Below are 12138 nucleotides of genomic sequence, written 5' to 3'. Positions count from 1 at the left end.
ATACTTGGACCCTAGGACTTCTAGTGCCTTCTAGTGCTTTATATAAGGCAGTGCCTTAAATTTGGCTGTGTAGATCCTTAAAAACAAATCTCATTTTTCAGCACAGATCCATGACCCGGCTGCCACATTCTGCACCACAGTGTGAAAATATATTTTTATAAAAGCACAAATCACACTCTCTCCTTGCACATAAATGAAAGCAAAATTCCCAAGTGAATCATCACTTCCTCCACTATTACAGATATTCATATGGTGTTTATATGCCAGTTTGAGTTGAAAGTGGCTAAACCCCGTTAAAAAGGCTGTACCTGGATGTTCTTTGTGACTGCTCAATTACATCTACTATGATGCTTGCATTTTCACAAATGGCTTAATTCCAGGTTACCAGCCAATAAGTTAGAAAATCTGATCTAATGCCGTTTGTTTTCCTTAACTCATTGTCCAGTTCTTCCCATGTCTCCCTCTTCCTACTATTATTATTTCAATTATATCCCATCCTTTGGCTCAAATGAACCCAGGGCAGGAAACACATGAATAACAATATCATTAAAAATATTCTGAAACCCAAAACATTATAAAAACAGTTAAGAAATACATTCTTTTGGCCAATGATTTCAAGATTGCCAGGAACAGCCATCAAATGTAGTAGATGGTCTCTCCAATATATCCAGCCTTCTCTATCCAAAACCTTGAGATTTTCTGCTTGATAGATAGATACTACAATTGAGTAGACTCATGGAATCATAGAATTGTAGAATTGGAAACAAGCAAAATATGGCTAAGGACTGATAGGAATTGGTTGGTTTCCCCAATCATCTAACCATTGTGCTTTTTGAAAACCCTTTGGAAGAAAGGTTTAAGCACCACAGGTCGTATTCCAATATTCTTTTCTCCTGATGCTGTTTTTGTATGGCAGACTATATTTTCTAAATCCCATCTCACCATTCTAGCTATTCAGGGAGTAATAGTAACTTAACAGAAATGATATTTCACAGAGGGAATTGAAAATTATTATCTTGACCTTATTTGCGTGTATATGTGTTCATGCTGTTACATGCCACTGTTTAGGCGTATAACCTCCCAAAGCAGTTTTCTAATTGTTTTAAACAAGGAAGCATTAATAAAAGTCATTGCAATACAACAGAAGAAAACAGGGGCAGAAAAACCTTTAAAAAGCCAGAATAACACACACACACAACCATTCTGAAAAGTCAGGGCAAGAAATAAAAATAAATAAACTTCGGCTGGCACAAAAAAGATATCAAATGAGACTTCCTGGGGAGTGAATTTCAAAGGCAGGGTATTCACATTCAGGGCCCTCACTTTTATTACTCATATCCCAAAGGTGACATGTTTGGTGTGGTCTTCCCTTTTTACCAATGGTACTTTATTCTGTGTATGGAACCTCAGGCCAGTAATGCTATTTTACAGCCATTTTGTATCCATACATATGGTCCAAATAGGCACTTTGACCCTAGAATGGATATATATGGTGTTTTTCAGCTCTTAAAGGTAAAATGTTCACCTTTTGATTTGACCAAATTATCATTTGTAATCACTCCGTAGTCATCCATGGGCAGAACCATTTTTTCAAGCAGACTGAATACATATTTTGATATGCTTTTTCATAATTACCACGATGACAAACTTTTACATGAACCATCCTGAAGTAGTAATTTAGTATGGCAATTTAGGGTTCTTTTTGATGGGTTGGGGATTGGGGATTGGCAATGTGATGAAAACTTCAGAGTTGCTCTTTTCGTATAGCAACGAAGAACAACTATGGGTGTATGTTCTTTTCTGCCAATAGTTTTGCAACAGATTGAGGAAGCACACATGTTAAAAATGGAAGGTTCAAAATCATCCTGATTGCACTGCTGCCATTCTTTATTTTCAGCTGTTCTTTTGTTACTGCAAATGGGTGGATTATACAGCATATGGCATATCATAAATAGTTTCAGCACTGCATGTTTCCCTGTAGTCTGCTTTCCCAACTGTTTGAAGTGTACATGTGAAACACACAGAGATATCTGCTTCATACATTATGACAGACACCTGCAATCTGGTCCCTGGCTGTTGATTTGAAGTCCCACTCCCATCAGCCCCAGGTAGCATGGCCAATAGTCCGGGATGAGAGGAGTTCTATTCCCAAAAGCCTAAAGGCCACCTGGTTGTGGGTGTCTGTGTTACGGGTTACAAGCAGGTGCATAAAAAGGTAAAGGTAAAGGTACCCCTGCCCGTACGGGCCAGTCTTGACAGACTCTAGGGTTGTGCGCTCATCTCACTCTAGAGGCCGGGAGCCAGCGCTGTCCGCAGACACTTCCGGGTCACGTGGCCAGCGTGACAACGCTGCTCCGGCGAACCGGCACCAGAGCAGCACACGGAAACGCCGTTTACCTTCCCGCTATAAAGCGGTACCTATTTATCTACTTGCACTTAAGGGTGCTTTCGAACTGCTAGGTGGGCAGGAGCTGGGACCGAACGACGGGAGCTCACCCCGCCGCGGGGATTCGAACCGCCGACCATGCGATCAGCAAGTCCTAGGCGCTGAGGTTTTACCCACAGCGCCACCCGCGTCCCTAAGCAGGTGCATGCTAATGCATAAATCCAAAAAACCATGCAATATTTTTCACATGAAATCCACACTGTATCTATGTTTGCAGGTATTTAACCTTTAATCAAATTTTACGTGAAAATCTATTTGCTTCTAGTGATACAGGGTATAGGCAGATACGTGCCAAATCTGTAATGTGTGAAACAGCTACTAGGCTATAAATAATATCTGAAAATCAGCTGGCAGGAATTTAACCCTCTCTCGTATTTTTCTCCCTTATAGGTAGAAGAAGCATTAGAAGCTGTGAAGAATGCCACAAATGAGCAAGACCTTGCAAACCGCTTCAAAGAATTTGGGAAAGAGATGGTGAAGCTTAACTATGTAGCTGCTAGAAGACAACAGGTGGATATAATTAAAAACAGTAAATGAAGAAAAGAAAATAGTACTATTTCAACATAGTATGCAAAGATTCTAGATCTTTTATCAGTTTCAGAGACCGGGGAAGGGGGTGAGGCTCCAAAGAGCCCCTGCATTCTGGGGTTCCTGATGTTATCCTTTCTCATTGCAGCCTCTTTAGCCCCCTGAAAAGCAACTCCAAAAATAACCATATATGCCACCTTGAGCTCATGGGAGGAAAAGTGGGATATAAATGCAACAGTAAATCTTGTAGAACAGCACAGCATGAGGAGCTGTACTCATAGGAAACTTCCTTGTATCATATGATGGGTCTACCTTGAGCCTAATTCCAGATTCAGAAATCCCATTGCGTTTCCAGTTAGGTCACTGGAGGGATGGTGGGGTCACCAATCCTAAGGCACCTTTGGGGAAGTGCCATAGCTCAGTGGTAGGGAAGCTGTGGTGCATGCAAGAACTCCCCTGTTCAATCCCCAACATCTGCAGCTAGGACTAAGGAGAGGCCCTTGCCTGAAACCCTGGAGTTCTACTGCCATTGTAGACAGTACTGAGCTAAATGGGCCACAGGTCTGATTCAGTAGAAGGCAGCATCCTTATATGCCGTCACACACAAATTGAACACCTGTAAGTGGGGAGATGCTTGTACTACTTCTGAGCCTGGGATTAGGAACTTCAGTTGCAACTTTAGTTAAAAATCCTGCTGTGATTGTGGATATGCTTCTGTGCCTTCTCTCTTCACCTTCTATTTGGAGTCATCTTTATCCTAATTTCTGGAAGAGGTCAGGATACCAGTGACCCCCTATAGATAACCAAACTACCTTGAGATGAGTCATAACTTCCTGTGCAGTAGTAATGAGGATTTTATTATGCTTTACACGCAGATGTGTGATAAACCCCTAATTGGTTCTCTTGTTATACTGGTTTTCAGCTGAAAATTTTCATCCGAAGCGGATTCACACTAGACTGAATGAATCAGGCTGCTACCAGGGGAGGGGTCGTGGAAGTCTGTGTATTTTTTTAAATGCAATGCAGCACTTTGAATGCCCTCCTTTTAAGAACCCTAATCATGATGTGCTTCCTTCCCAAATGGGCCATGCAGTGCTTCAATGGGAACAGAGGGCTTTCACTTCTGAAAATTAGGCCAGAGGATTATATACGTTTAACCCATATTTTCAAGGCTTGGGTACAGAATTTATTTTTTATTTTTTATTTTTTGTACAAAAGGCACTATGTAGGAGGCAAGACAACTAAAGATACTTCCTTTTAATGAGAACAGTAATGCCTTGTGTGAGCCAAAACATTGTTAATCTTGGGGTGGTTTAAAAAGATGACTCTTTGGCTCATTCTTCCCATTAATGAAGGCAAAAAAGAGAGTGGTTCAAAAGTAATAATATAATATGATCTGCAGTTATATTCCCATTGTTCCTAAAGAGCCTCTGGGTATAAAAATAAGTACCCTATCTAGTCAATTTTGCTGGTCACGTAGCCCAAGATTTTAGATGTGCACGCAATTAATTCTGAAGCCTTGCTTCAACCTCCACATCACTCGCCTTTTCGATTCCACCGAAAGTCTATTATATCTTTCATAGAGCACACACTTGGGACACATTTATCCAAATCATAGCCTTGGTTCATATGTTCAAAAGTCCCTAATGATGACCTGTTGGAGCTTGCAGGATAGGAATTGTGTGGAGACCTGGTATCTACCCCCCCCCCTTCTTTTGCTGCTGCCATCTGCATGATCAAGACTGTCCTTTTTTGAGTAGCTGCAATTGCGTGGACCTTGTCAGCAGTCCTGTTATGGAGGTGTTGGCTCATACAGTTGATGCAGCTACAGTTCCTGTTAGGATGTAAGACTGCCAGGAGCCCCTCATATGTCCATAGAAGATGGTTTTAGGGCTCTTGAAGAAAAGAAACGAGGTGTTATATTCTGGGTTCTGAATTAATTTGGTTTCCCCCTTGAAGATCCATAGATGTATTTTTTCCCTATGAAGGTGCCATTCCCCTTATCTATATCTCTTGACTATCAAGCAGCAGAGAGCCAGTTTGGGCAAACAGTTTGACATGGACAACTGAGGTTCATAACAGCTATTCACACATTTTGCTGAGTGGTCATGGGTAAATCACAGTCTCTCAGCCGAGCACATCTCATGGGATAGTTGCAAAAATAAAATGAGAGCATCACCAATGTCTGCTCCCTGAGCTCCTTGGAGAAAGCAGAGGGTCCAAACCAGACTTTTAACATTTCCTCCAAGCCATTGGTTAGGGGGGGAAATCCCATGCTTATATATGTATGTTTGTATATTTTGCAACAGGAACTCAAGGATCCCCACTGTCGGGATGAAATGGCTGCTGCTCGTGGTGCCCTGAAGAAGAATGCCACCATGCTGTATACGGCTTCTCAGGCTTTCCTCCGTCACCCTGATGTAGCAGCAACCAGAGCTAACCGGGATTACGTCTTTAAGCAAGTCCAAGAAGCTATTGCTGGCATCTCAAATGCTGCTCAGGCCACCTCACCAACTGATGAAAACAAGGGGCACACTGGCATTGGGGAACTCGCTGCAGCGCTGAATGAGTTTGATGTAAGTGTGTGTGTGTTTTTTTCAGCTTGCATGAAAAGAAAGAGGGGGTGCTTACTTTCACATGATCGCAATGATTTCCGGGTGTCTAGGAATGAAGGCTAAAGTTGGAATTAATACTACACAGTGAAAAACAGTATGCAGGGCTGGCCTCAAACATTCTGCGCCTTATGGCACAGAATAAGAAGGTGTCTTCTCTTCTTTCCATATACCTAACCAACTGGACCAGCAGTTGAATCGTCCTTTAGTGCCGGTGATGGCACTGCATCTTTATCACATCTAAGTGTAGCACATTAGCTGAGGAGGGGCAGAACGGACCACTTGGTATATACAGCCGTATCCTCGAATAACTTGCTGCCACTTCCTGCCTCCAGTATCTACCACCTGAGGCAGGTTCCTCACTCAGCCTAATATTAGGTCTGACCCTGATACAATGCACTAAACTATTGGGCTCATGTTATCTGAAAGATCTCCTACAAGCCTACCTGGTACTAAGATTTTCCTTGTAGGCACACACCTTTACAATTAAGTCAGTTTCTGTGCATGAGAGATACAGTTTTTCCTTTAGTGGTCCCCAGATTGTGGAACTCCCTCCCCATGGAAGTGCAGACGCTTTTAAAAACGTATTTAGTTTGTCCCGCTTTTTTGTTAATTTAGGCCCTACTGTATGATTTTAATTTGTAGAGGTGCTTTAGTGTGTATTACTTTTTATCTGCCAGGATTTATTTTCATTACAATTAAATTTGTAATTACGTAAATAAATCGTTAGCTTTTTGGTTTGGTTTTGTATTGCATTGCAATGAATTGTGTCTTTTACTTTTACTTGTGTTGCCTCCTGTGGGCTATTCTCAAAAAGGCAGCCTATAAATTAGTGTAAACCGAGATAAGTAGTATGAAACGCTTTCTGGCTTTTCCTGCCAGTGTATCATCAGCCTTGACCAACTGAGGGTTCCATTGAGGGTTCCTGCAGCAAATGTGTGAGGAATTTACTTGGCATCAATGATGGCTTTACATAAAATAATTAGAAACCAACACCAGAGCAGGTAGAGACTGTAACACACGATCCTATAGTCTTTATGTTTAGGCTAATATACACATTATACAAAATGCCTACAGCGATGAGAGGAATTTCCCAAATATATGCTACTTTAGTCTGATCATGTTCTGGAACTGGCAGAAAATCCCCTCCCTCCCCATTTCACACATGGTAATATGCACTGCACATTTTAAGCTCACTAAAATCACCTGATGCTTGGCAGCTTCAAGCTAATTCTAGTCAATGCCATCCAGAAAGGACTGCACTGAACACCAACAGGGGACATTGTGTTGCATCATAATAAACACAATAACAAATAGGATGGAGGACACTATGCGGAGCTTCCAGCAGATACTCTACATTGCTGTACTTTACTTGCATCCTTTCAACTACAGGTAATTTTTTCACACTTTTTGATGGGCTTGAGAAATGTCATTTTATCTCTCTAGTATAATTTGTAAGTTGCTTAAAAAGGGGAAGTGATTTTGCATTATTAATATGACAGTATTCCTAATTTATGTATGAGTGACTTGCTTCCTTTGAACTTTTTTGTTCTTCAGGTGCATGAGATATTTCGTGAGCTTACTATGTATGCCCTTCAAAAATAAGCTTTGTATTTCCCTTGAAACATAAGCATATAGCTTCAGCTGCTGCCTACATTTCTAAAATTGCTCTTGGTTCTTGCATGTATGTGTTAAAGCTATCAAACAGACCTGTATAATGTGAACTTTCATTACAAAGATTTCAGATGAAGGTCAAAATAAATCTTCTAGAATAAAGTGATGAGAACAACTTTCTCTTTAAATAAGACAGGACTGGAACTTCTGATGACAGGGAAAATATTAGAAAGCAGCAGGCCATCCTGGAAAGTAGGCTTTTAAAGAACTGAATAGTCAATTACACTTTACAAAATGAGGTCTGGCAAGTATTTTAATTTTGATTGTTTGCATCTCAGAAACCCCAAAACTCCTTTCTGGATATTTCTGCAGAGTAATTGTTGTTTTGTGTAGCAGCCAGAAATGTAATTTATTGGTCTGGAAGGATCATTTGTGCAGATGCCAAAACTTAGAAATCAATTATGTGAAACTTTGTATTTTCAAACTTTTTTAAAACTTATATACCTCTTTCCTTTTATCCTGCATTCAGTATTTAACATATCACTACTTAAAGTGCACCTTAAAAGTTGAGATTAGATTATGGCAGTTACTGTACTTCTTCTAGAGTAGTGCATCTTCTGCTAGCTACTTTATTCTAGGACACCAAAATGTAGAAGATGCATTTAATGATTTGAGTATATAGGTACTAGGGAACAAGTTCCATGCTACCTAAAAAAAGAAACACTTTAATGAGATACAGTGGGTTTAGCAGCTAGCCAATTTATTTTTATTTCACATAATTTGAATACTGCTTCAGTGTAAACCTCTAAGCAGTTTACAGATAATATAAAATATACCTTGCAATTGTCAAAAGAAGTTTTTTAAAAAGGGCAAAGTTAAAAATCACTTTTAAAAAATCAGAATATAAATAAAACCAGCAGTTCTCTCAAGCCATTAGAACAATCCAACTCCCCTTCCCCTAAAATTATGACTTTGATTGCACTTGAAAACAAAGTGAGTTTTGACACATGTGTGCTGTTTTGCACCTGTGCTTTTTAGTATTCCTCAGACTAGGTGGCTGGTTTTGGCAGGAGCTCAAAAGCTGATTACTTTAAATCCTTTATTTGGTCTCAGTGGAACTGTCTTAATTACTGTAATTGATTGAGTAGTTTCTGAGTTAGACAAGAAGCAGAAAGCAAGGATCACACATCTCCACTTGCTCTCCCCAGCTGGGCCAGGGGATGGTGAAATGGATACATCCCATCATCCATGAAACGCTTTGTCAATCACTTGAGGTCAGGTCAAGGAAATTCAGAAGCACACTCTGCATGCTCTGTTATTCTTTTCTTCCTTTAAGCACAGTTGTTGTTGTTGTTTAGTCATTTAGTCGTGTCCGACTCTTCGTGACCCCATGGACCAGAGCATGCCAGGCACTCCTGTCTTCCACTGACTCCCGCAGTTTGGTCAAAGTCATGCTGGTTGCTTCGAGAACACTGTCCAACCATCTCGTTCTCTGTCGTCCCCTTCTCCTTGTGCCCTCAATCTTTCCCAACATCAGGGTCTTTTCCAGGGAGTCTTCTCATGAGGTGGCAAGTATTGGAGCCTCAGCTTCAGGATCTGTCCTTCCAGTGAGCACTCAGGGCTGATTTCCTTCAAAATGGATAGGTTTGATCTTCTTGCAATCCATGGGACTCTCAAGAGTCTCCTCCAGCACCGTAATTCAAAAGCATCAATTCTTCAGCGATCAGCCTTCTTTATGGTCCAGCTCTCACTTCCATACATCACTCCTGGGAAAACCATAGCTTTAACTATATGGGCCTTTAAGCACAGTGCCAACTTGCAAACACTGCTTTGGGCAGATATTGGTTTCACGCAGGAGCTCTGATCAGGAGGCCCTGAGTGGACCTGATTTGAGTGGGCCTTGCACTCAGTGCTTAACTTGAATTTAGTGTCTACCTGCAATCTGCTTTCAGCAGGGATGAGGTCCACTCAGGGGTTCCTGAGTCGAAGCAGTCCTAGCAGGGCTTGCGTTTGGCACCACATTTTAAAGGGAGCCAAATACGAGCTCTGCTTGCCAACAAACAATTAGGAACATACTTTAAATATTCCAGTTCTCTTGCAGCTGCACCTTTATCTGCTCCATACCTGATATCATAGGTGGCTTGGGGAGAACTGTCTCATAGGCCAAATTTTGACAGCTTGTGAACCTTGTGGGCTGGAGGTATCCTGTACATGCTGTGAGGCAGGGATGGGTTAAGCTGTGATCATCCAAAGGTTGTTGCGACTACAAGTCCTATCATCCCTGACCATTGGCCATGTTGTTCAGGGCTGATGGGAGATGGAGTTCAACAGCATAAGAAGAGGCACAGGAGGCACAGGTTCTCCACCCCTGCTGAAAGGCCAACAACTCTGATTGCCTTTTAGTAACTTCCAGGAGGGTTGGGTTATCATGTTTTTCCCCACTTCCGGGGTTACCGTTTGTTTCTAAATTGTGAACTTTCCATTTCCAGACAAGCTGGTCATATGTAAGAACCTCAGAAGGTTAAGGGAAACATTAAGATTTTGGTGCCTGAGTTTGCTTTCCTTCTCTCCTCTACCCTCACCCCATATTTCATTTTCTGTCATGTATTTTTAGATTGCAAGCCTGAGGGTAGGAACTGACTTGGTTTTTATTGATTGATAAGCCGCTGTGGGAGTTTTCCTGCTCAAGAGTAGGGTGTAAATGCGTTTAATGACTGAGTGAATAAAGTTGCAGTGCAAATTACAGAAGATAATAGAATATCCTGACTCTTGAAACTAGGAGAGTGAAGTATACCTAAAGGGTATGCACATTGATCATGTAAATGTGACCTTTACATAATGTAAATGTAACCTTTTTTTTTGTTCTGTGGGAGAAGAAAAAAATCAAGTGGCATTTCAAGAATGCACATTCACAAAAACAAAACCATGAATGCTTGAAACAAAGCAAGCTGATCATTTTTGATCAATTGATGTTGCCTCTCATAACAGGCACTGCAGGAAGCTTTCTGTTCACTAGTGAACCACATAAACTTTCTCTTCCTTAACCCCATAAAACTCCTCTTTTATATATATTTGTAAACTTAATCCAGAACAGGAGACCAGCCAGATGCCTGCAGGAAATCAGCCAAGCTGTCTTTGGTCCTGGGTGACTCTGTGGTTTAAGGACTTGCCGATCAGAAGGTCGGCATTTCGAATCCCTGCGATGGGGTGAGCTCCCGTTGCTCGGTCCCTGCTCGTGCCAACCTAGCAGTTTGAAAGCACATCAAAGTGCAAGTAGATAAATAGGTACTGCTCTGGCGGGAAGGTAAACGGCATTTCCGTGCACTGCTCTGGTTCGCTAGAAGTGGCTTAGTCATGCTGGCCGCATGACCCAGAAGTTGTACGCCAGCTCCCTCGGCCAATAAAGCAAGATGAGCGCCGCAACCCCAGAGTCGGCTCCGACTGGACCTAATGGTCAGGGGTCCCTTTACCTTTACTTTTACCCTGGCATTCAGAGATCAACTATCAACTACCTCTAAAGCTGGAAGTTCCATTTACCCTAACTTATTTCGTTTGACAGGACGTAGAAAGGAGACTATTGCAATATGAAGTCTTAGCATCATGATTAAAAGAAGTCAGCTGGATGGCAACTCTGAACATGGAGGTGTCACATGGACGGTTGGATATCAAATGACTTCTGGCATAACTGATAAACAGATCTATTGTGTTTGCATTTTAAAATGCAAACTGAGGCATGAAAGTTAAAATGGTAAACACAGGGAAAAGTCTAGTAAAGAAGCAACAACAACGGAAAATCATGGGAACCTCTTTGCTAATGTGATTCTAGAATTACTCAGTAACAGAGGAAGCAACAGAATAAAAGCAACTGTTTTCAACAATGCTGTGTTGACAGTGCCAATGGCAAAGAAATGGATACAGGAACAAAGAGCGGGTGTAAGCCTGGAGGCAAAGCTGTGGTGATGCAGAAAAAGAACCCTTTTTGTTGCGTCCTTTTGCAAAGTACACTCGTACACACACGCACACACACAGAAAGGGGAGGGGAGGGGAGATGCAGACAGAAAAGGGGTAAATAGCCTTTGCCCCTCTATTCCTCCAGTGAAATTCTCAACTTCTGTTTTCTTTAAAAATAAAACAAATCAAAAATCTGATAATAGCTACTATGTTTAATTTATAGCTTGTGTGTGTGTAACACTCCTTGCCCTTTCTCTTTCACCGATTTAGCAATGGGAATTTGCTACCTGTTATATTTTTGTTGTTGTGTGATAGAGACATCTAGTGGGCATTGCATGGAACATTCCCCCAAGTTAAAAGTTAAAATTCATGAAATGCTCCGTGCAGTAAGCTTTTTGTGGTAATTGTACTTCACATTAGAAGACAAATGCTTTCATGTATAGTTCGTGATATGGCCAAGCTTTGTCTAAGGAATCAGTCCCTTTCTGGCAAATGACTCAGGCCATTCACTCAATAGGTTTAGTTAACATTCTGGCTAACTCCTTTAAAGCAAGACAGTTGTAGTGGTTCTAGGGGTTGCTCATGCGTAAGCCGGTGCAAACACCTGGCTGGGTTGCCTGAGTGAACCTTTTCTGTCCGGACAGCCACTCACCCGTGGCTGTCTCAATCGCTGGCAGAATCCGTCAGTGGGCGTTTCTTAAACTTCTTCCAGCAAAGAAGCTCTTTGACGCCTAGTCTCCTCCTACTCTCTCTGCGCGAAAGCCTTCTGCTCAAGGAGGTCGTAGGCAGCGGAGGACCTCTACTCTCCCCGCTGGTCCCCGGCAAGGAGTCATGGGACCGCCTCGCCGCTTCCCCCATCTGCCCCCCTTCTCCACTGGTGCTACGCTGATTCTCTTCCCCAGAAGATGGGCTGCCTCTCCCAATCCCGGGACGCTCTCTGGAATCCCTCTGGATTTTGCTCTCTCCCTTCGGCACTGATGGCAGTTC

The 12138-nt window shown here is 41.9% G+C and overlaps 1 protein-coding gene across 5 annotated transcripts in view; it reads left to right on the top strand.

Moving 5' to 3' along the window:
- The window catches only part of CTNNA2 (catenin alpha 2), a 528364-nt gene that overhangs the window by 141111 nt on the left and 375115 nt on the right, over positions 1-12138 (top strand). For all 5 annotated transcript variants that reach the window (XM_081020737.1, XM_081020736.1, XM_081020739.1 and 2 more), the window contains 2 exons: positions 2837-2956; positions 5284-5550. In XM_081020737.1, coding sequence (XP_080876863.1) covers positions 2837-2956; positions 5284-5550 — 387 coding nt within the window. The remainder of the gene's footprint in view (positions 1-2836; positions 2957-5283; positions 5551-12138) is intronic.

The sequence above is a fragment of the Podarcis pityusensis genome, assembly GCF_964106645.2.
Source record: "Podarcis pityusensis genome assembly, chromosome: 9".
NCBI classification, from domain to species: Eukaryota; Metazoa; Chordata; class Lepidosauria; order Squamata; family Lacertidae; genus Podarcis; species Podarcis pityusensis.
The sequence above is the reverse complement of the archived record's forward strand: the minus strand, read 5'-3'. Positions and strand labels throughout refer to the sequence as shown.